At 40.8% G+C, this 26,068-nt stretch overlaps 1 protein-coding gene across 13 annotated transcripts in view; it reads right to left on the bottom strand.

Moving 5' to 3' along the window:
• Nucleotides 1-25,721, bottom strand: part of PPP2R3B (protein phosphatase 2 regulatory subunit B''beta) — a 45,761-nt gene extending 20,040 nt beyond the window's left edge. For 2 of the 13 annotated variants that reach the window (XM_085532281.1, XM_085532318.1), the window contains exons 1-2: nt 25,684-25,721; nt 23,436-23,883 (exon numbers count right to left, since the gene is read on the bottom strand). In XM_085532281.1, the coding sequence (XP_085388407.1) occupies nt 23,436-23,783 (348 nt within the window). In that variant the 5' untranslated portion in view covers nt 23,784-23,883; nt 25,684-25,721. Of the gene's footprint in view, nt 1-11,211; nt 11,816-23,435; nt 23,884-25,363 lie in introns of those variants that run through there. The other 11 variants (XM_085532289.1, XM_085532327.1, XM_015851320.3 and 8 more) reach the window with 7 other exon arrangements.
• Between the last annotated feature and the right edge of the window lie 347 nt (nt 25,722-26,068).

Here is a 26,068-nt window from a genome sequence, read left to right as displayed (position 1 = left end):
GTTAAAAATCTGCTCTTAAATGAATGTGGAAATCTCAGTGTGCAATTTGCAGTAAGAACTATTCTAGTACGCGCAGCTCACTTGGACATTCAGAGTTACACAGTAGAGACAAACATAAAGAAAAACCTCTTTGTCCATTGTAAGTATGTGCCAGATAGTGGTTATGAGAAAGAAGCTCAGGAACAGATTCAGAACTGAAGACAGATGTATGTGCAGAAATTTGCTTTTCCTAAGATTTAAGAGTTATGATTAGGTTTCACTTTGAATTCAGCGCATGTAGTTAGTATCCAATATTTAATCAGTAATTAATCTGTAAAACTGTCTTTTTTTTTTTTCCAACTGAGAATATATGCACTGCTCTGGCAAAGTAAAAGCTTGTATTTTGAAGGATATTATCCATTACTACATGCTGGTTTCTCAAAGTAGATAAAAAGAAATCATAAAAACGTTTCATTTGCTTTAGAAAGTGTAAGATCCTCCTTTCTGGCACATTAATTTGGTGTCCACATACAGGCATCTCATGAGAACACCATCTAGGGGACAATGCAAAGTGACACAGAATATTCCCTGTGCCCTCCAGCAGCCAGCTCAGAGCACAGCTCTCACATGGTATCTGCCATGTGGATGTTCTCAGCACACTAACGCTTCCTAAATGCCACTAGCTACTTGCTATTGGACAACCGAACCGTGTTGTTAACATCAGTCAACACAGGGATAAGAGCCTGCACCAAAGAAAGAAACAGGTCATCCAAAATGAGCAGCTCCAGCTAATGCATTGCAAAGCTAGCATTACACCTCCTCCCTCCCCTCGCTTTCCCAAGAAGGGCCAAGGATTCTTCTCTTCCCTCAGCCTGAGCTCCGCTGAGGACTGAAAGGCTTCCAGTACAGCTGAGACTGCTCTGCTGCGTGCACTTAATGAGGGAAAGTGTGAAGGGCTCAAAGTGCCACTGCTTTCTAGAATTTCAGCTCGATCCTTCTGTAGATGTGAAGGGAGACAACTGTTATTTCAGGGCAGCCAAAATGCTTAGTTGTGTGAGATTAAGCTCTTTGAAAATGGATTACAACTAGCTGGGGAATTTCTCCATTAGCAATAACTGCCAGAAGTCTCCTAATGGAGAATCTCTGAACTGAAAGTCTGCAGCAACAGTTATTCTTTTTATAAAACCATTCAATTTCAGTGGTCAGCTTAATGCTTAAAAACTGACCTACATTCTCCTACAGCTTTGAGTTAAAAGCTTCAATACTAGTACTGGTAAGCTAAACTGCCAAGAGACCAGCTTGGTTAGAGAAGAGTTTCACTGTAACCTGCCATGGTACATGAGCACTAATACCCTGGGAGCTAAAAATTATGGTTGCATAAGCTTGCAAATAACTCATCCAAGCAGATGTGTGCTGAAGTCTCAGACTCAGTGGCACACTCACCTTTGCAATAATTGTACACAGAGTCCAGAATCTGTAATTGCATTATAAAGTTGTCACTGCAGTTGAAGTTTTATGCTTGAAAATGAGGGTACCCCCTAAAATTTTTATATGTTGCAAAATTTATGTAAGATTTGTCTATAAAGGTTCTCCTGAATTCTCTTCAAAACACTATCCATTTTCATTCCTAACCTACACTGACTTAAGAACTGCTCAGGTATCCAACGCTTATTTGCTTTGACTTTTACAAAGGAAGTGAAAAATTCTAACCTAGTAACATCACTGTTCAGTGGGCAAACTTCTTATGTTACTTTGCAACTCTCCAGATCCTTTATCAGTTGTTATAAGTGCAAGAAAAAGAAAACATTATAATTACAATAGGGTAATACGTTAACAATTGGAGCAGGGAACATGGACAGCCTTCACTCCAACTGAGAGAAGTTTAGTCTCCTTGTTTGTCCTCTTGCATCTACCAACAGATGAGAAGCACTCTGTAGTTAACTTGGTTCTAAGCAAACACGAAGACAGAAGGTCTTTAAAATGAGGTATCATTTTTCCTCTCTCCTTAATGAAAGAGACGGCACTACAATGGAGCCTTCAGTGACTGTACATACTTCCAAGACAGGGCAAGCTGAATGAAACATTGCCTAAAGGGCTACTGGAAAAGGAAGTAAATACAGGTGATAAAGGATACTTTTACCTACCAAACAAGTAGAAGTTTGGCTCAAGACTAAAGTATTTAACTGGGGAAGTTACCAAAAAAGAGCAGAATGCTGCAGCTAATTGTGCTGTCCATAAACAACTCTCTTCCGTAGACTGAATGTTCTATTACTGCGTATCATGTTGTATGCAAGTATTACTTGGGTATATCAGAGTGCATAATGAGGTAGGAAGATTTTCTGCAGCACAAGCTTTATGAAGAGTCACCTGCTTAAAAGCCGCAGTTAATTATTACAGCATACAGGTGTTCTGTGGTCTATCAAAGCTACAAGATAACAGTGAAACACCAGGTTTAAGGTTCACGCTAATGTAAAAAAAAAACCAGTTCAGACTCATCCACAAAGAAAACATTAATTTCAACAGTCTGTTCCAAACTCCTAACCATTTTGGCACAATAAAGTTCCTTCAAAGATCTCCTTAAGGACAGGTAAGTCAACTTACTTCTAGAATTACTCTAAGGACAAGCCCAGGAAAACTTATTTTCTGTAACACCAGCTTGCTTGACCTTGTAGTAGACGTTTGGATTTCCAATTATCTGGTTTAAAGCAGTGATGTTTTTCCCCTGTTCTATCCAAACCATACTGGCAGATTTATGATTCCAAGAACTCACTGGCTGTATCATTTCCCATTCAGCTTCATATGCTTAACAAGAGAATCCTTTGACAATTTAAAGCTTTCAATTTTTTTATTTTATTTTTTTTAATTTTTTCCTCAGGCAGAATTTTTCTGTGAAATCCAGCTACTGCTCTGAAATACAGCTTGAAACCAGTAATTTAATCTGAAAGCTTACTAATGAAGTTCTCACAGCATGGCATAAGGCAAGCCAATGAACCTCCTGTACCCAGAGAATCACAGAATCACAGAATTGTAGGGGTTGGAAGGGACCTCAAGAGATCATCGAGTCCAACCCCCCTGCCAAAGCAGGCTCCCTACACCACGTCACACAGGTAGGCGTCCAGGCGGGTCTTGAATATCTCCAGAGAAGGAGACTCCACCACCTCCCTGGGCAGCCTGTTCCAGTGCTCCGTCACCCTCACCGTAAAGAAGTTCTTGCGCACATTCGTATGGAACTTCCTATGCTGTAGTTTCATCCCAACTTTTGGGAGCTTACCAACCTTTGTGTCGGTACCAGTGGTAGCCCAGAGCAGCGAAGCCCCGAGGCACCAAGATATTGCTGGAAAGCAACCTTACACTATTTGGTTGCTCCCCAGTTGGCTCCACTTAGAAGCAACACAATTCTAACTTCAGGAAGATGAGAGGAACACTATGGCGATTTTGTTTGAAATAAGCCTAAGTTACTCTTGAAACTGTGCTAAGATGGCATTTAATCTTATTTTAACATAACTGGAAATCTAAAATGGGCATGAATGGCTGAGCTTAGAGACACATCCACAGAGAATGAGCCTATGCCAAAAATGGGTGTCAGGCAATACGTGCAAAAGTCCTCTTGAAACAAATGCTTTAGTCCCAGTTGCTTCTTCCAAGCCTTCGGTTGTTATCTGGCAGCTGTTTTTGGACACGCTATAAAAACTAATTTTATCATACATGCTCTTCTTTCCACAGTAAGAGATAAACATCTATTAATTTTAGCCCTGACAGAGTTTTAAATTGGCTTGCTTTTGCTGTTAGCCTTAACTCAGATCAGTCCCCTGATCCAGTTTGGCCTGTAGTCACTTGAAATTAGTGCTACAGTGAATGAAAGGAAATAGAAAAAGGAATACACTTTCCCATAAAGCCACATGCTGTTAGGAAGAAAAAAAGTACTTTAAGCTACACTGCTTCTGATTTTATACATATAGATCCTGTGAATCAATAAGGGAACAACTGTTCAGTCACCCACCCAGCACAGTCTGTGCTGCAGTTCTTAGTTCACCTTGAAATTCTGCTCTGGCAAATACTTTGGGGGTCTCCTGATGGTGTGCCAGGTTTTACACTCTCTCATTAGCAGTCAATCTGTAATATCATTCGCATCTGATTTATGCATGTTCGTGGTTGTTGACCCTCAATAATATTTCTATTAAAAAGGGTACGGTCTTTAGGTTTTGTCATTCAGTGCAAATGAGAGCCCCTAATTTTAAAGCAGCTTTACTCCAGCGACCAAGCCATATAGCACACTGTCCCATTCTGGCAGAACTGAAGCAGTCTGGAGTTTCTGGAATTGACACCTTCTGGAATTTACACTCGTAAATATTAAGTCTAAGGAAGACTCTAGACTTACACTGCAACATGCAATTGCAAGTATGGAATCAGAACCACAGTACGACAGCCTAAAAATATATATTCAATTTCTTCTTTGCTGTAAGTGCATACAACCAGCTCTAATAAAGGATAACCTTTCACATAACTCTGTCAGCCTCACTGTGTTCAGAGGCTCATAGTACAGATACTTAGCATAAGCTTGAGATCAAGCAGTTGATGAACCTAATTGGTCTGATCCCTCTTCCATTCGCTGAAGTCAGGCAAAACCCTTACTGTTTTGGCAGCTGGAGGTCAAACTGCAAATAGAAAGCTCAGAAGAGTTGATTTGTATGATTTTACTTACTTTTAAACATAGCATCAAGTCTTATTGTACTTCCAGTACAGTAACAAGCTTTTCACGTGGTCCATGCCAACAGTAAGTATCAACTTCAACACAAAAATATCAGTCCTAGAATATGTCTACTAAGTTGCAGAGATACAAATCTACATTAATTTTACAATTTAGTATTAGAAAATCCATCTTATTAATAAACTAGAACTATGCACCATTTGCTGCATAGGCTTAAAAGTCTTACTAAAGCTCAAAATTGCTCCTTCTGACAGTTGCAGAACTATCAGTAATTCTTTTCTCCCGATTTATCAAGCCACACTTCAAGAGTCAACACAAGCTCCATGAGAAAGCCACTGAATAGAAATCAATGTTAAACTTTAAGTATTTTAGCAGAGCATGCAGTGCCTTGACCATCTACACAAGTTTGTTTGGGATAGTGTGTTAAGTCTCATGTAGGAGGAGGTAGTAGGTAGTGGAATCCAGGAAAAGTTTCCACCTAGAGCTATGAAATACATTCCATACATAACATCTTGTGCAATAAAAATACATTCAGTGGGAAGCATGCCACCTCAGACAAGATGTATTACATCCACATGCTCAGAAGTAGCGTGGAATAAACATGCAAGCACAGGGGAAGTTTTCAAATGACCAAGACATGATTTTAATTAGTCTTCCATCAGAGGTACATTAACATCACTTTTCTGCATGATACCTAACCATTAAGGTATGTGCTTACCAGTCTCCTCACTTTCAATATTGTATATACTGTACTAATGGATCTCATACCTGAATTCTGCAACTATGATTTTGGAAACTGAAGGACAATCCTGATTTGTTAGGTTTGGTAGCAATTTGGTATAGCTGAAGCCAAGTAATGCAGTCCTGCCACTGCAAACACATTATTGCTGTAGAAACACCTCCAAGCATGGCTGCCTTTATCTACTTTTTGCGTAGTTACATAGAACTTCAGCAATAAAAAAGTCATTCAGTTTGAAGGAGTGCCATGATTTATTCAGAAATGCCTTGGGATGGGGCACAGATGGAATAGCAGAAGGAACAGGTAGTTACCTTCTCCCACAAGAGCCACAAGTATATGAACAGAACATATCTCACACAGTTGTGAGTAATTTGCTCTATCTGCTGACAGAACTTTTACCAAAGCCTTTGGGTGTAGTAGGATCCTTTAAGTGTTTGCTGCAACTGACCAAAGATACATTTTGCCTCCTCTGCCAATTCTGAAAATGAAAATGACACCGATTATAGAATAGGGAGAAGGGAGAAAAAAAGTTTCAAAAAATAAATAAAAATAAATAAATCCAGGTAAAGAAAGGCAACTTCTACTACATTTTGTGCTAAGACAAAAGTAGTACAAGAATGTTAACGGCTGTGAATTGTTGTCAGGCACCCTCCATTTTATGAACTACGTCAAATGAAGTCTCCAAGTCAATAAGATACCCAATTTTTCATATAGTTGCAGCTTTCTCAGGAAGCACTTTGATCACGGGTTAAATCAGTATTCCTATTTTTTAACTGGCACATTCTGTCACCTCAACTGTTTTCAGGAGACTAGCCGGTAAGACCCTCCTAGTACATAACCATGTTGATTGTACACAGCTAGCAGATCACACTGGGACTCACTACCTGCAAAAGAGTCACGACTGACTAAACATCATTTTAATGGGGAAAAACTGACAGTCAGTTACCTCAGGCAATTCTAACATTTGTCTATGGAAAACAGCCCTTGACAGGACAGGCCATCAGTTCAACATCAGAAGTAACAAACAGGGCTAAGACAGACATCCACTTAATTCGTAAACTCTGCAGCCTTCCATGTTTAAGACAAAACAAATTGCAGTCACTCAATGCAACTGAACTTAGAAAAAAAATCTACTCAAGAAAATTATCAAATAAGCTCAGCTGCATTACAGAGCTGCAATCAGCAATTGCAGTAAGTGTCCTGTGAGCTGCTGTCTGGCAATGCCCCAGCCAATTCTGATTCAGATGACTACGAAAGCAATCACATATCCCTCTGATCATGTACAGGTTGAAAGATATTTGACAGAAGTGTAACAAACTGTTTCACGTTTTCTAGGAAACAAAGTAGTACCACTGACGGAGGACACACTGTTACTAATGTTAGTGATAATAAAGGTTGTTATTTTCCAAGAGGAAAAAGTACACAAGAACTCCTCAATCTCTGGATCGTTGGGACAGGATTCATCTGCAGAGGGTACAAACATCTACACTACTTCATCACGCTCCAAGTCATATAAGCTGTAAGCACCATATTGGCTTTTCCACAGAAGCAGTACACATATACATAAGTTTACTGCCAGCCAAAAGGAGGTAAAGAAGGTGCTGCCACAGTTGCAGCCAGTACATTTGAAGCTCAGCTCATACCAGGTGTCTCTATTGCAAAAGTGGGAGAAAAGCATCGGTTTGCTTATAGTTTCCTCTAAACAGCTGAAGCGTAAGGTCTGGCAATCCATCAGTGATGCACCATTTATGGGAAATATCTCATCTTAGCAAGCCAGTCTCTGTGGGCAGCTTGGATGTTTTCATTCTGTCTTAAATGTTGGCATCTGCTGTAATAAATTGGCATTATACCAACAAACTAACATCACGCATAGCTATCAGCTAGAGTCAGACTTCCATTTCCCATCCCCCCTGAACGCTTCTTATTCTGCTCCTCCATCCACCCCCCAGAAGCTACCAACAGGTTTCCAAAGAAAAGGTTGTGGTAGAAGAAGACCCTGTTAGGAAAGCTGGCTTGCTGGAGACCTCTAACTAATACCTAAGTGACTTCTATGAGTACAGATGTAAAACTGCCTCAGTGAAGCTTCTCGAAACTTATTTTCCCCTCAGAAGTTGGAATATTATCTTAATCACTGGAAGAATCAGTGCACTGAGGCACGACCACACCTTTACAGCTACAGGCTCTGCATTTGATGTCATTGTGAATGTGCCACAGGAGTTCAAAGAACATGTTCCTAACAGAGGAGTGCAAAAGCAATCAAGAGGCACTAACAGAATCACAGAATTGTAGGGGTTGGAAGGGACCTCTAGAGATCATCGAGTCCAACCCCCCTGCCAAAGCAGGCTCCCTACACCACGTCACACAGGTAGGCGTCCAGGCGGGTCTTGAATATCTCCAGAGAAGGAGACTCCACCACCTCCCTGGGCAAACATCTAACTTCACTCAGGAGGAAAGCTAATCTTGTAGGCACAGCGGAGAAGTTGAAATATTTCACATACAGCTGACATAAATAGCACGCATAAGCAGCATTTGGTATCATTAACAGGTGGCCACAGAACCAAAGGCCTGCCATTTCCACGCTGAGGTGTGACGCATCCAGCTATGGGGATCACCAAGCAGTAACAGCAGATGAAGGTATGATGCAGTTAAAATATCAGAGAACAAGCCAGCGCTTAGTCCTACAACTGAAATTTAAAGGATTCATTCAAGATTCAGGGCAGTTTTTCAGTTTTTAAATCATCCTATTCACCATTACTTGGTTTTTACAAAGTCCAGTTTTCCCATTAAAACTCAACTGATTTACAACACAGTAGTATGAGACTAAGTAAAAAACAAACACAACCACTCATTTTCCTAGTTTATCTAGCACTACGGTACATGTATGTAAGCATGCCACTGCACACAGATACATTTTATTCTGCTAATATTTTGTTTTCAGCTTCAGATGTATTTTCCTCAAATAGGCTGGGTAATGATCCCACTTACATTCCAGCTCTGACAGGTAGGGATGTCACCAGCTCTTGGCTAAAACACCCAGCTCTGCTACCAGCAGGTAATAAGCCTTTCAGTTCACATCTTTAAGTTGCCAGTCCATTTGACATAGCGATAGTTTCCCTCCAAAGTTTCAGAGAAATTGATGAGCAAGATGGACACAGCGTCAAGTGCTGCATTTTCAGTTCACTATATTCTGGAGATATAAAATTGTCTGAAAATGGTCACTCTTACAACCAATGCGAGAAGCTGAATTCACATTCAATTTAGTTCTGTTCAAAAATTAACTACTCAAAAACTCAGTTCCCCAAAACACAGAGCATTCCAATGGCTGTGTGTTGTTTTTACCTCGTTCTTGAGGAAATTATTTTCCCAGAAAGCCCTATTTTGCTCAGTTTTATCAGTTTTCATCAATAAGTGCAACCCTTGAGAAGCAGCCTGTTGCATCCCTTTCCAAAGCTACCCATCTCACCACTGGTTGCCTATGTAAAGATGTACATACAGCTCAATCTGCTACACTCCTCTTCCAAAAGGCAGAGGATTATCTACAAATAACCTGTATGGCTCTATACAAAACCTACTGTCTCAGATTCCTGGAGTATGTGTGAGACCCACAGTCACTCCTGAACACCTCATAGCAAATGTAAGGACACACATTCCATCTCACCATCCGCCACCATAACTCTTTAAGAGGTAGCTCCTACAGCACTAAACATCATAACAAGAATCTGACGTTTGTCTAACAATTCACCAGAACTTCATTGATGTGAACACTACTGAAGAATAGTAAGAGCATGGAAGAATAGGTTGACCTTCAATTCTGCTTGATTTTACATCAGATGCACAATGCTCTGTGTGAAAGCCCACACTGCAGTCGCATAGGAAACTAAACTCTGATGGCAATGAAACTCAGTAGCTGAGGAAAAAAAAATATAATCAAGTTGTTCTACAAGAAATCTAAGCAGTTTTTCATTTCAACATGAAATTTCTTTAAAGATTACACAGTAGAAGACAAACATCTGCTCTTTGAAATGCACTTGACCCGTGAGGCACAACTTGAAATTAATATTAGTGTCAAATAAACAATCTTTCTACACCAACAGTTAGCAACACTTTTGTTTTTAAAGGTACTTCCAAACATTCTCCCTAATAGAATCAAAGTAAGGAACCTCAGATGAAATATATCAAACTGAGCAAAGAAAGATGCAAGATTAATTTTATACAGCTATTAAGCCTGTTCTACCCACACAATATTGTCTGTAATACAAGTAAGGGGCCAAAGGTACGTTATTCTACAACTGCCATTTGTCAAGAAAGTGCAAAGCTATTTAAAAATGAGAAATGATTGTTCATTGTTGCAGCATATAAAAAGCTACACATTAGACACGTAGTTTCCTAAAAGATTCAGTTGCTTTTAGACATGCATTATCTTACTATATTGAGATCTTTCCAAGTTCAACACAAAAAAGCCTCATACAAGCCCAAGCAATCCAACCATCACTCGATGAAAGACAGACCAAGTTAAGGGGCACCACTCATGGTAATAACAGCGTTTGTTTACAGCAGGATGCCATGAGTAGACTAAGCTCTTTTTTAACTCTGAGGTTTCTAAATATTAACTGCTACTTTGGGGTAATTAAGGATACAATTTTCATTTCTTTCGGTAGTTTCACCATGAAAAGTTCAAGCAGCAAATTACTTTCAATCACAAACTTATACTGAAACAGAGGGGTTCAGCACTAGAACTTTGCTTTCAGCAAAAGAATAAACATTGCTTATAAAACTCAGCTGAAAGAAAACCGAAATAACAACGTAGCAGATACCAGCCTAACACCTTTTCACCATCACAGGGCTCCGTGGCCCCCTCTTGAAGGTCACCTGAAAGGGACACTAGTGCACTGAATACAAAATTAAGTAGCAGGCTATATTTAGAATGATTGGAAAAGCCACAAATCCAAAGACAACGCAATTATTATTCGGATGCCAAACTCCCCTTATTTAAAAGGAGTATAGAACAAATGTCATACATGCTGTCACGGATGTATCTTCAGTACATGAATTAGAAGTGAAGGTGAGGTAAGGACAAAGTGAATGAATTCATATACCACCAAAACACAAGTTAGGTGGTGGTTGAGGAAATACCAGCTTTCCTATAAAACAGTTGTAAGCTCTTGCCTCTCTGAAACATTCACTCTGCAAGTAGTTTTCCTACTAAGTATGCATTTCAAACGCTTCTATTTTCAATTACGAGCTCACTTTAAAATGGTGGATTTAACTCACTGCTGCAAAACAGCAGAAAGGCACACGTTACCACACAACAGATATCTCTTTAAAATTCAGATGAAATAAACAATATAAGGGATTTCAGGGTCGTCACACAAGTAAGAAAGCACCTTTCAACATATCCTGCTTGAGTTAGTACAGTTTGAGCCAATTTTGTATGCCCAGTTTCAGTAAAAGGTAAGTTAAAACCCCAGGAAAAAAAAAATGCACGTAGATTATGGAAAACATGCTGTTGAAGTTTAATGGCATCAAGCACACCAGTGTCCCACTGCATGCACCTCTGTGTGCAGTCACACTTTATCTACACTACACGATTCAGTAAGCCCTCCTGTCTTGTTTGTTTGCAGAGAACCACCTGCATAGTCTTCTAAAACACAGAGAGAATCAGATCTGAAACTTACTGAAATACTGCTAGTTGAGCAAGAACTTTGATATATTTCCTGAAGTTTGTGTGGCTGAAGAAGCACAATTAACTACAATAACTTAATTGCATAAGATCTGAAAGACAAACCTGGACCTGCTGAAAAGCTTTCAGTCTCTTCTTGAATCTAGAAGGTAAAACAAAATCACATCCTCGAGCTAGCAGTGCCAACTCCTTCCTTAGATCAGGATCTTGCCGCAAAGAAATTTCCTTTATCCTCATGCTTTCGGATTTCATATAATGTCTCTGTGTGCCAGTCCAGGCACTTGAGTCCCAGTAAATAGCAGAGCTGTTGTATTATCACGCAGTGCCACTTAAAGCAGCAGCTGCGCCTGAGTTCCGTGATATTATAAGAGAGTCAGCTCAACTTCGCCTGCTCCATACATTAAAGGGAACTTGGCTGGAATCACGAAAACAGATTGGAAAGTCACTTTGGGGGCCTGCCCTTTCGTCCATGCATTCCAAAGTCTAAACGGGATAGTATGGAAAAAAACCAAACCTGTTTGGAGCAGCATCTATAAAAGCAGCTTCCAATTTTAAAAAAGCAAGCCCTGGAGGAATGTGAAGAGGCCAGCCGTGGTCATGTCGGAGCTTCCTCCTCCTCCCATCCCCCTCAGCTTTTCCTTCTGTCACAAAACACTCACTGTCTAGCTTCAATGAAGTACCTCATGGAAGGCTTACTAAACAGCAGTTCAGCTCTTTCTAAGCTCTTCAGCCCTTTAACAGGAATCCTATTACACTGAAAAAAAAAGGAAAGCGACAACAGAAAAAGCTGCAAACTCTCACGGAGTGGCTCAACTAGCTTCATGAAACACATTTTCTGAATTCATCTAGATGTCAGTTATTGTATCACAAGATTCTGATCAGCCAAATAGCATGGTAGAAAATAATAGCAGCAAATGTTTTACAGAAAAAGTATATTAGAAATATCAGTGATGCAACAAAATCTGAGCAAAACTGGCAGGAGACGCATTTCTTGCTCAAATAGTTCTTATAAACATCAACATCCACATGTTACATTGCATATCTACCAAATTTCAGAAGCACTAATGTTAGAGTTAGGTACCATTACACTCTTTTTTCAGTGTAATGAATCTCAAATGCATTTTATGAGGAATAATGCAATCTTTCAGACCACAGCAATCTCCTTCCCAGAAGCAGAAATATGATTAGTTTTTGCAGAAATTCAAGTGACACTGTATCCTATCGTTCTTTTACAGTCTGATGCATATTAGATGATAACTGGAAGTTTTCACATCATAAAATCAAGTTGAAAATACTCCTAGCCCTTTAAATTCTCTAAGAATATCACCTGTTTGATACTTCTGACCAGTTATGCAAACGTGAATCTACTGAACGGCAAGACAGAGCCAGTCATGATGTTTTCATCCCTCATGCTTTAAATAACTTTCTTGATTAGATAAAGATGTACACATACCAAGAAACACTAGAACAACTGTTTCACTACAAAGCTCAAGTTTTCCCTTACTTGACTACATTATTTTAGCTCTGCGTTTTGTTTATGATCTTTAGCCTACTTCTTCTATTCATAGCTACTCTGTCATGGATCGGTTTAGTAAAACTCCACAACAGACAGCAAGATTCAGAAGAAAGAAACTGAAAAGGTACCAGTGAAACATGACTGTAATTCTATGACTTGTCTAAATTGGTTCCTTTTTACTTTATCAGATACTACTAGGAAGTAAATGTTGACAAGAAGTCTGTTTTCTTGAGTTTAATTTAGTGGCCAGTGTTTCCCACCTGTTTCTTATTGCAACTTGTTATGAAGATATTTATTTCTCTCGGAAGTAGGAGAACAAGAAAGGAATTGACTAGGCAGGAGTCAGACATGTTGTGTTTGGCATGACCAGACTGTCAAACTGCACAGAGCAAATCTGGCTGTCACTCACTGCCTTTTAGGAAGATCAGATCAACTAACCTATAACCCTGACTCACAAGGAAGCCAGCAGAGAGACCAGTGAGGGTGGCACACAACAGCAGCATGGCTGGAACCTGAGAAGGGGGACTGAGGTGTTAGAGTAGGAGAAGAATCCTACTCTGGCAGCAGATGCCAATTCCAGACTAAGATGTTCGGGGAAGGTCAGGAAGGTTGTGTTGCACACAGGCGAAGCAGATTACATTTCAGTTTAGGGAGAAAAAGGCCTTCCTTTAGAGAACAAAGATACATAAGGAAAGGTATCTGCTTATCTAAACTGAGAATGTCACCCCTTTTCACAAGGTAAGGTGACGTGCTTCACTTCACTACTACAATAGGGCTCTTCCTTGAGGTGGCTGTTTGTCATTAAGATGACTGACTGCCACACAGTTGAGCTAAGGGACTGAAGCTCCCTGAAGGACCCTCAGTAAGACACTGGTGCTTTCAACCATATTTTGAAGAGTTGTGGATTTTCCTCCCTCTTTAAAATGGGGCTCCGAGTATTTAGTGAACACTTAGTTGCAATACGCTGTGAGGAGTAAGTACAGCGGCAGCTATTAATCACCCCCTCTTCACTATCTAAATATAAAAAGGTTTGTACTGCCACATTTAGAGAGGTACCAGCAGTGTGTTTATGAGCCCCTTAAAATCAGCTTTAACCTTTTCAGTCGTGAATTAGTCACAAGAGAAAGGGAAAGTCAGCTTCCATCCAGATTGGACAAGGAACATCCAGGTGTAGTGTTACATTTCCTTGAATCTGAATTCTCTCCAGCAAAAGCTAAGGCAAAATATTTTCCTGGGTGAAGGGCTGGATACCAGCCATGAAGCCGTTCAAGCATCCTGGCAGCTTATTATAAGCTAGATAAACAGAAGGGAAGATACATGCTCAGAGCTTCCTTCCAAAGCTAAAGATAAACACTATGAATGGAAGTGACTCGAGGGACTGTGGTTAAGGAGTTTACCAATGGCCTGAGCATGTGCAACAAGAGCAGCACAGTATTTATGTGGCTGCAACACAGAAATATTCAAGTTGGACACGGTTCACTGATGTTTTGGGTAATGTGGAAGAAACAGAAATCTAAAGCAACTTATATGTTTAGCTACAAAATGCAATTCTTAGTCAAAAGTATATACTGATAGTACATCTAAAGTCTTGGGAGATTATAGGAAACTGATCTCAAATGCTATAAAAAATACCCACAGCCAAACATTAAAGATCCTAAGAAGAAACTCAACAGGCAGTGTTGCACTCAGCTGTACAAAACCTAAGATCCAGATCTCAGTCCAATTTCAATGTGAACCAAGGTGACAGAAGGTCTGTTTGGCCTTTGGATACAGTTTACATAAGGCTGCATGAACGAGCTCAATGGCAACAGTGTGCAGCATAAATTCAAGTGTGTTCTGGGTTAATTGTGGAAAGAACTGTCAGATCTCTACAACAGTCAACATATGCATCTAGTAAAGCCTGGTACAAAAGTAACTGACTAGAGAGGGGCAGAAAAGAGCTGTAAAGATAACTAAGGCAAAGTAACACCTTCCTGAATACAGGAAACAGATGAAATAACATGACAAACTTAATACAGAGGATATTTTTTCAGATATCTAGAAGGGGAAAAAAATGCACTGTTGGTACAAGTAAATAGCTCAAGAAGATATATCATAAAAGGAGCCCAGCAGCTAAAGATGCTGAGCAAAATATACCAACTGTATGGCAGGAAAGGCAAAGAAGAAACTATGTAAAAAAACAGAAGAGACACAGACAGATAAAAGCAACAATTCTCTGATTGACAAAAACAAACAAACACCCCAACAACAACCACCACCACAACCCCGCTCCACCCCAAATATAACCACCACCCAACAACCCACTATCACAACCCCAAACCCTCAAATAACCCCTAAAACCCCTGTTATTTTTCTTCTTGCCTCTGTCTTCTCAAAGGATTATTACTAGATTCGACATTATTTGATATTATTAAGAGCCATTTCTAGACCAGGTAAGTCTACACCTGACCTTTGATGCACTGAGAGGCACTAGAACTAAATAAGCTCTGTTATTTGGGTAAATACCAGATAACTAACTGTTAATTATTCAGTTCCCTGCTCCTTACTGCCAAGTTCCACAGTCAGACTGAACAACCAACAAATCAAATGATTTTTGGCAAAAGCTACTGCACGACAGTAGATGCAAATGGCATTGCACTTCAGTAAAAGTAATTCCGGCTGGGTAGATGCATTATTTACTGCAGATCTTAAGCCCTTCAGAACAGTAATAGGCCTGTGGACCACTGTTGTATTAGCAGTTCTTAAGGCAGAGAAAAATGAGGGTAAAGATTAAAAAAATGATGTAAATTTCAGTCAGATTAGATTTTATGATGGACAGAATACCTCTGCTTAGACAGAATTCTAGAACCCCCTCCCAAGACTCTGAAATCACTTCTGTAAAGGAAAACCTCTTTGTAGGAATGAGGGAATGTCTCAGTTGACCACATACTGGGTTGGGTTGTATATATACTCATAATATACTCTATTATGAGGAGAGGAACTTAATGCCCCCTTCCAGGAAGCACTCAAGGCCAGGCTGGATGGGGCTGTGAGCAACCTGGTCTAGTGGGAGGTATCCCTGCCTGTAGCAGGGGGTTGGAAGTAGGTGATCTTAAAGGTCCCTTCCAACCCAAACCATTCTGTGATTCTAAGAGCAATGACCAAAATATCCTCCTATCAGGAGAGGGAAGCCAGATTTACTGATTGTGAATTTTAGACAAATAGATAAAATGTATTTTTCCATTCTCTAGAAATGTCACAAAAACAAACAGTACACAGCACAGAAAATCCTGTTTATCATCCATGTAACTGCATAAGCAACCAAGACTGTCTGTTGACAAGCTGACCCACTCAGGTTTGGGGAGAACCTACTGAGACTGATTTCTTCAATACTCAGTTCATAAGTGTCAATTTTTATTCCCACTGCCTAAAACCTATGGCTCTATTATGAAATAAGGACACAAAGTCGAAACTTATTCTCACAGTGATGGAACTGATGTTCTTCAGACCCTTACCTGAAGTTGCTTCACATGATCCTACCCATCAGATCATGAAAAGAAGAGCATCCAAATTGATGCTGCTAAGGTAACTATCAAGCAGATGGGTACAATAAAAAACTCTCCTAAAGCTCATACAAATTTAAGTTACACCAGCTCTAATAGGATGCTGTTTTTCAAATTAACAGCCCTGACAGGGCTTATCCACAGAGGAAGCTACAGTTCATGCATGTGTAACTTTACTAATGTATGCCTCAGAACTGAAGAATATACTGAAATGAAGGGTCAAGCTGATTAACAACACCACTTGGATTTCTACAAATTGGAGTGAGACACCCGTCAATAGACAAACTTTTATAATGGAGTCTTATTTATGTATTACACAGCTTTTCAAAGCTACATGTACCACTTCTATACTAGGAGAGTGGTTAGGCCCTGGAACAGGCTGCCCAGGGAGGCTGTGGATGCCCCGTCCTTGGAGGTGTTCAAGACCAGGTTGGACGGGGCCCTGGGCAACCTGATCTAGTAAATGTGTATGTTTGGTGGCCCTGCCAGGCAGGGGGGCTGGAACTACATGATCCTTGAGGTCCCTTCCAACCCGGGTCATTCTGTGATTCTGTGATCTGTGATTCTGTGTGAAAATCTCTTCATTTTGACATTGGTAACATTTACCAATTGTTACCTTAATTCAGAAGTTGACAGAGTAACCTGATATAATAAAACAGTGGATTTATGATCCTCAACTGTCAGGCAACTTACTAAATATAGTGCTAACTTTCAGTACTTCACATCGACTGAATTTTAAATTCATCTTTTCCAAAACTAAAACGATTTGTCTATGAAAGCACAATCACTGTTTCAATGCAAGCAACATAAGCTAATGCCTCGTGTAATTTAGTCCTTGAAATCACAAGACAGCAATTTCGAGTGACAGCTGCAGGAAAGATTCCTGCAAATGTTTTTGCTTTGGATTTCCCTCCCCAAAGGCCTTAAGCAAAAATAACAAATCAAGAAACTTAAGATACAGACCCACTTGTTCTACAAGAAAGTCAGTAAGACAGTAAATTATAACTTAATAGTGGAGTTTCTGATAGAACTCCTACAAAGACCTACTCTTAACTTCTTGTTTCCAAAGTTACAACTGAAGACTTTTAAAAAGGTATTTGCTGTAAAATAAGTACATTTATGAACAATAACATTAGACTGATTATCAATACTCATCTAACTCTTATGGGAATAGTTTAGAAACGTTTCTCCTGATTCTGGGTGTTTGAATCCCCCCTGTGGTGCAAGTGGTAGAAGTGCCGCTCTGCAGCACAGAGGCTCGAATCACGGGGGTTGGACTCAATGATCTCTAAGGTCCCTTCCAACCCGCATGAGACTATTACCTATTATTACCTATTCTGCTGAATTCTACAAATAGATCAAGTCAGACAGTTCCATAAGCTCTTTAAACCGTGTTTTGTCAAGGTGATGTCAACAATGTCCAGATGAAGTCCTTGCACGGTGGGCATATTTACATGTTACAAATAGTTTTGCTGTTTTTCCCTTATCATCCACACATACGTTCTCCCTGCGTAATCATTTCTTATACCTGTACATGTTGTTGTAGGCTCCCTGCACACTTCCAATTGATCTTATTTGTTGCCTGAAATCAGACTTAGTTTTTAGTTAAGATCTACACAGGTCAAGTATGTAAGGCTAGATTCATGTGAAATGAAACCAAGCAGTAAGGACACAACCCAACAGCCTCAAGAACCCATTATCACTGCAAGTACCTGTAGTCAAGAAACAGGAAACAGCACAAGGGCAGCTGTAGATTTTCTGACCTGGGAATGAGATACACCTAACATGAAGTACCACCACACACCTGAGAACATCATTTGATTGCCAGTTAGCTTTATGTGGCATAAATTTAAGTTGTATCCATTGCTGATAGAACATAAACCTTAACTGCCAATGCTGTTAACTACCAACTATCATTGGCTTACTGTTAACTGGAAGACAAGAACACAAATCAACTCAACACAATGGAATTACTTATGCATAATGTCACAACTAAAACATTAAATTTAGCACTTGTTTGTAGACTGCAGAGAACACAGAGTGCTTAACAGGTATTTTCTCCAGTTAAAGAAACTATTTAGGTGGCCTAAATTTCAATTTTTCAAGACAGCTACATGTACAATGCTTCAGCTGTGAGCAGTCATGGTCTAGGCCCATCTAGTTCACAGGATGAACTGCATTAATTGTTTTGTACTGAAGTAAGTTCATACATTCTTCTGGTCTCAAATTCATTTCTTGCTGACAACAAGTAGATGGCATGTGGCAGGGTTCTCAAAAATCTAAAAGGACAGTACCAAAAAAGCTACAACAGTGAATAAATAACATTGTTTGTCATTTACACATAGAATGAATCAGTAGTTCTCCAATCAGGATAACGATTCTTCTGTTCCAAGCTATTCAGTACAGTAAAGATTAAGAACACCACTACCACAATATATACAACATATTACTTGGAGGTGTTCAAGACCAGGTTGGACAGGGCCCTGGGCAACCTGATCTAGTAAATGTGTATGTTTGGTGGCCCTGCCAGGCAGGGGGGTTGGAACTACATGATCCTTGAGGTCCCTTCCAACCCAGGTCATTCTGTGATTCTGTGATTACTGGTTCTGCTTACATTGACTATTTTTTTTAAACCACAGTTGAAACAGTAACAATTTCCTAGGAATACCTATGGCTGCACTTTGCCAAACTTCAGTATGAACTTCTGGCCATCCTTCCTTTATAGGCATTATAGAAAGACTACTACTGTGAACATTAGTTCTGACAATTGTTATTGCACACTGTTATCATCCCAGAATTACACCAGCTTGACACCAGGTTATTTACAGTCTGCTTTTAAGTCACAGGCTTGAGTTGGAAAACAAATCCACCACCTCACCACTAGAGTGACGGGAGATAGCACTACTAATGCTAGATTTCCTTAATGTAGAGTTAGGGAGCATACATGTTAGACCATACATAATCTAGTGCGTTGTGCAATCTTAATGCAACTCATGTCAAGTTGAAATGTCAAGACTGACATCAAAGTTCAGTACCTACCAGAATGAAAAGCTGCCTAGATTCAAAGACAGTCATTAGTGGTGGTTTCCCCAAAACATAAAGCACATACACCTGCAGAACATGGAGACATCCCAACACTGATCTAAAAGGTGCAGATCTAAGGCTCATGACATCCAAAGAGCTCATTTGTTCTAATAAGCAACTCTTAGCACTATTATACTCAAACCTTTGTCTTAATGTTCAACAGTTTTTGTTTCCCTTTAAGCTAAAATGGATTCTAGCAACACCACTACATTTGAATCAGACTAATTGGAAACAGAAATTTGATAGGAATGTTAGTGATGAAAAAGCTATACACTACAATATAACAACGTAGTAAAAAAAAAAGTCACAAACATAGGATAATGAGCTTTAATAACTGTCACAGGGATAAGAAGCTGAACAGTGTGCTCCACCAAGAAAAGGCTATACAAAAACCTGTTTAAAAAGTACCTTTATGTCAAAGGTCGCCCCTGCAGAGAAATGGAAAATAACTTTGAACTTCTTCAGATCATATGACATCTCTCCACACCCCTCCCCCCCCCCTTCAAAATGCCCATAGGAAATTCTGTGAATTGTTTCCCCAGATGCCTTGCACACCAGCTGGTTTGGATTAAATATCTTGCCTGCGGCATCTTCTAGGCCTTGAGGCCTGGCATTTTTGACAGTGTGATGAACAGCATACAATTGTGCATCCTCCATGTTTAAGATAATCTAGTGTGCCAGGGACACTGTGAAACCCATGTACAGTAGAGACAGAGGTTGAAAGAAAACTACAGCAACAATTCCTCAAGCTTAGAAGTTAAAGCTCTAGAATTTCCTCCATACAACGTTATGCTCGTAAAGCATTCAAGATAATTGTTGAGGTCCCTCTCTGCTTCTGATTTCTTGTTATCTTAATACATTAAGGATATACCAATCACAGTTTCAGTACACTGAACACTGTCAAGCCCTTCACATTACCAGAACTTTGCAATTACTATGCTCACACAATAGATGTGGCCAGAAACTGAACTCACTGTGAGTGACACCAGGCAAACAAAGAGGGGAAAAAAGAAAAAACCAAACAAAAATCCAACCCCTAAACAAACCACGTTTTGTTTTCACTTGCACCAAAACACACTAGGATGAATTTTCACTGTTGAGTTCTGTCTGGTTTTACGTGTCTGAAGATTAAACCCGCAGGCTATTCTGATCCACTGTTCTTCCAGAACCTGGCTTCAAGCATTCCAAGTAGAATAAGTTAATTCTTGTTTCAAGTGCCTCAATTTTTTGTCCACCTTAACCATACAGACAATGTAGGTTCTCTCATCACCCAAGAAATTTAGGTGTTAAAGCTAATTAGTTTCAAGACTGGCGTTCCAAGAATGCTCCCCATTCTGCACTACCTGTTTTTAAGTACAGAAACAAGTAGTACAAAAACAGCACTTCCTAAGTATTCATAATTATTACCTAGTTATGGCCTGAGGATATCAGTTCTTCTGTTATCAGCTTCTTTGTCTTATGTCCTTCAGAAGAGTTTGCCTGGTGGTGCAGTGGTAGCAATGCCGCGTTGCAGCACTGGGGCCCAGGTTCGAATCCCCCCTGTGGCGCAAGTGGTAGAAGTGTCGCTCTGCTACACAGAGGCTCGAATCCCGGGGGTTGGACTCGATGATCTCTAAGGTCCCTTCCAACCTGTACGAGACTATTACCTATTACTTATTACCTAACTTTCAAGAGATAGAAAGAATGTAGTGATTCAGCTCAATGACACTGAAAAGGTATATAAAATGAACTTACTGCCTGTGTGCAGCATTATCAGAATTCCCACATACAGTAAGAAAAGCTTCAATAAGAAGACGCTTCAGTTGACTTATATGGTCCTAAAGGTAATAACTCTCCAGCTCTTCATGTTGGGATGTAAAAACCGTTCTCTAATAACACCCTCAGGCACACAGAGTAAAGAGGGGTACATTTTGCTTTCTATGAGAAAATCCAGTCATGGCAGAATATGTAGTTATGCAACTCTTGGCACTATCTTTAGAGCCAGTGCTTTCTGCAAATACAATTTACAAGCCTTTAAGATTAGGAACGCTTTGTAAGAAAATTCAATTAAGCTGAATAATAAAGCCTCAAATAACTTCCTTATTGCTTGGAAACTTCCCTATGTCCAACTCCTGGGAAAGAAACAACCTACCCCATTTAGGTTCCTTCTCAGGACTACGCAAATGATTCCAATTAAGTAAGCCACATTGCATCCTTATGAATCCCTTCTAGTTCTTCTTTATGATATCTACTTAAAGCAATTAACCAACATTCACGAGCAGAAATTACAGCAGGCAAAGAAGTCATTGAGTACAACAGTGGCTTCTAACCCCCTATGGTCACTTTTGTCTGATAGAAGAGACTGAAGAGGCCAGCTCTCTTCATTTTTACTAAAACAGGGAATATGGTGGTATGAACAAATAGAAATTATGTCAATAAGCCATCATGCACACACAATAAACACCAAGAACAGACTAGAATTAACTGATACTTAGTCATTCTCAGCTCCAACCATTCTACTCTCAGCTGAGATGGCTTCCCTAAAACATAAGGTTTGGCCAATGGATTATGTTACGCACCAAAGTAAGGAGAGTAGTCAAGAGCAATGAACACTTATGAATTACCAGTATGCAGACTCATAATACAAGAGCAGAAACAGGATGCCTCTGTTAACAGCTCCTTAGATATAAGGCAGGCTGTATATGCAGCGTTTAATTTAATCGGTCATCAGATCATTTTCTATCCAGCTTTGTTTTACAATTTACTAAAAGGGCTAGAAATTAGACTGCGTTGAAAAATATCAGGTTTGGTGGCAGGGATGTCTTTCATGCATAGAAGGCATTGTCTATTATAAATCAAGACCGTCCTAGAAAGGAAGCATTGAGCGTACCATGCAGTACCAAGACAATTACTTTGTTAATATGCAGATTCAGTAGAGACAAATTGGAGTCTTGTACTAACAACAGCGCCTGGTATCATCAGACCAAGGAATAGCTGCAGTCAAGGGAGTATTTTATAAAAATAACACTGCAAACAAACACAGGGATTCACATTTATTCACAATTACATCTATACTGGGAGGGCTTATTAGTCTGAGTGTAGTAGTTGAAGCACTGATGTCTGTCTCAGGCTACTTCTTGCAAAAAAATTATGATAAACAAGAGGTGTTTTGTAAACTAAATAGCCTTGGTAAGTGACCATGTCTGACAAAATGCTAAATATTTAAATATTAGACATATTTCATGCATGATACCTCGGGTTAGTCATGGCCCTCTGACCTATGCCTTTCTGTCTAAGCTTTGGCTTTTAAGTTTATTTCTTTCACTCTCCAACTCTCAAAAAGAAAACCCACCATCAACACCACTGCCTCACTCCCGTACGCTAAACACTGTTCAACAGACACAAGGACATTACTGAAAGAACTTTTTTTTCCCTCCTTTTGTTTTACAGGGAGATTTCTAGCTTTTCCACCACTTCTTGTTTGCTCATACCATGCCCGTTAAGAAAAACAAGAATATCGATACTAGCCTTAACCTTATCACACAGAGTAATCCTTCAGAAGGGAGTAATTGCTTGTTCTGATCTTTCCTTACATATGCTTTATCCACCAAAACAAACACAGAACACCCAAGTTGGCTGCAAGACAGATTAATATTACGTGATATTTGAAACTGTAGCTCAAAACCAGGGCAGGTATACCCAATTAATCAGCAGTGCATGATATGGCATTTTTAAGATGCTTTCTACTCCTCAAAAATTATTGGAAATAAAACCAATCCATTTTTCATTTTGTGTCAAATGCACACGGCTTATAAAAGCAAAAGATGTGCAAGGAGCTGAGACAGTCTTTTGAAATGTTAAGTCACAGAATCACAGAATGACCCGGGTTGGAAGGGACCTCAAGGATCATGTAGTTCCATCCCCCCTGCCTGGCAGGTCCACCAAACATACACATTTACTAGATCAGGTTGCCCAGGGCCCCGTCCAACCTGGTCTTGAACACCTCCAAGGACGGGGCATCCACAACTCCTTAAGTCACTTAACCATTAGTGCTAGCATTGATATTGCATGTTCTGCCCTGCTGCTTTGCTCCACTCCCAACACCTCCTGTTGGGGAAACTTATTACTTGCATAACTCACCCAACTCACAAGAACAAATTCACTTCCATTGCAACAAATAGGTGTCATAAGTAAGAAACAAAACTTACTGCTCTAGCTCCTGAAGATCTACGTGTTCCTTTAACATTAGACACGTTCCTTAGGCTGGTTGAAGTTGCTAAGGGAAGAGTAGTAGAAAGCTGAGGAGGAGTGAAATGCATCAAAGGCAGCCTGATATCTCCTAAAGTGCTTTGCTTTGAATTGGAATTCTTAGTTGTGAACCTCTCATTTTCACTGCTTCCTGCATCTCCGTTGCCAATTTCAGTTTTCTTCTCATTCTTGATTCTTTTCAAGCAGTCCTTCAGCATCAGCTGAGTTGTAGACTGACTCAGCCAGCATAGAAAGAGTTCATCCACCTTCATTTTCAGTACAGGTTGTAAAACTTTCCCAGGTGGCATTTTCTACAAGTTTCCCTTCTTGCAAGAAATTCAAAATCACGGTTTGATAATTATCTGCTTATTCCACTTCACTTTCAGTGTCTCGCAGAATCGAAAGTTCCTGTGAAGAAAAACAAAAACTCTTATTTAATGTTGTAGCTTTAAAAAAACACTAATATTTCTCTTTCCACAGGATACAGCAGGTGTGGGGAGAGACAACAGCATGCGACTGCAATGGCAAAGAATCGTTTTGTAAGCATAAGTCATTAGTCAAGCCCAGTGTCATGGTGTTATCTCTACACCTATCCATATCTGTGATGGGACAGCAGGCCTACAGATCCACTGGCCCAAAAAAGGGAAAAGGGTGGGGGGGGGGGGTGAGGGGGGAAGACGGAAAACAGAAATGGAACAGTGAAAGTCTTCTGGAATATATATAGATGTTCTCCTTTGGGAACCAGTCACCTGGAGATATTGACAGTCCACGGAACTGGAACATTAATTCTTTAACTCTCAGTGAACTACATGATGTTATGACATGGAATATCGATAACCCAATTAAAAAAAGATCATAAAACCCTGACACCCAGCAAATAGCTTAAGGCACACTGCATGAATGACGGTGACTGAGAAGAAAATCTTCAGTGTGACTTCCTCATCCAGCAGCCCACCCCCACCATGCCCACTGACCACGTCTCTCAGTATCACATCCACATGGCTCTGGAGCACCTCCAGGGATGGTGACTGCACCACCTCCCTGGGCAACCTGTGCCACTGCAGCACTGCTCCTACTGAGAATGCTTTGATACCCAAACTGTTACCGTGGGGCAACTTTAGGTCATCACCTCTAGTCCTGTTGCCTTTATATGACCTGAGGACTGAGCTCAGTAGTTCACTTGAGAAATATACATACCCTTCAAGAAGCCAGAGCACTGGGGCTTAACACTGAAATTGAGCCCAGGTTACCATTACTATCTCTGCAGTCAACCTACATACTGACTAGCTAGGTTAAACCCTGTGATTACTCCATTTTTATTTTATTTTTTACTATGTTAGGTCTGTCACTTCACACTGACAGATGCTTATAGAAATGCTTAAGCTTTAAGCCCTCACGTTTATGTCCATTTTATCCACACACAGAAATCACAGAATGACCCGGGTTGGAAGGGACCTCAAGGATCATGTAGTTCCAACCCCCCTGCCTGGCAGGGCCACCAAACATACACATTTACTAGATCAGGTTGCCCAGGGCCCCATCCAACCTGGTCTTGAACACCTCCAAGGACGGGGCATCCACAACCTCCCTGGGCAGCCTGTTCCAGGGCCTAACCACTCTCCTAGTGAAGAACTTCCCCCAACATCCAACCTAAATCTTCCCTCTTTTAACTTAAAACCATTTCCCCGTGTCCTGCTATTGTCAGCCCTTTCGAAGAGTTTACTCCCCTCCTGGGAGTAAGTTCCCTTCAGGTATTGAAAGCTGCAAAGGCTCTCCTAGCACTCTACCAGAAGCCTTTTATAACAAACGAGCACTTGAACATGAGAATGAAACACACCAAGGCTCAGCCTTTGCCCAGGGCTTTATAACACCCTACCAGCCAACTTACCGAACTGGCACTTTTAGAAGCTCAATCACCCATCACACTGAACACACACGTTTCTTTCTGAGACCCAGCACCACACACAGCATCAGAACCGATCGCCACGTTGCTCCAACAACTCCACAAACAACCCTCGGCGGGGCCGGCCCTCCATCGGCACACCTGCAGCCGTTGACCCGCACGCTCAGCCCTGTGAGAGGGCCACGCACCTCCCAGCAGCTCTCAGAGCGACGTGGCACGACACAAAAGCGGACAAGCAGCACGAAAGCGCCCGAAGACAACCCAACCTGCCCTCACCATCCCCACAAGGTGCAGCCCGCCGCTACCTTCAAATCTGCGCCGCCTTCCGGCCCGCCCCGCGCCCACCGCCACTCCCGGCCCAAACCTCGCGACAGCTCCTCCGGCCCGGAGGAGACGCGGCGAGCGGCTGCTGTGGTAACGTGAGGGGGGCGGAGCCGCCTTACTGCCTTCCATGGAGCTGGAGCTGTAGGCGGGCTCTGCGTGGGCCGTGATGTGGCCGGCAGCTTGCATTCAAGGCTGGATGTGGCACTGGGCAGCCTGCTCTGCTGGTTGGAGACCCTGCACATAGCAGGGGGGTTGAAACTGGATGATCGTCGTGGTCCTTTTGGACCCAGGCTTCTATTTCTAGCTTTCCCATTCACCCCTACATGTCGACAGAACGTTCCACAAACATTTTTCAACTGTTCAGAG

This window comes from Coturnix japonica, chromosome 1 (assembly GCF_054131305.1).
Source record: "Coturnix japonica strain WE chromosome 1, WE-NBRP24, whole genome shotgun sequence".
In the NCBI taxonomy this organism is placed as follows: Eukaryota; Metazoa; Chordata; class Aves; order Galliformes; family Phasianidae; genus Coturnix; species Coturnix japonica.
This window is presented reverse-complemented; position numbering and strand designations above follow the sequence as displayed.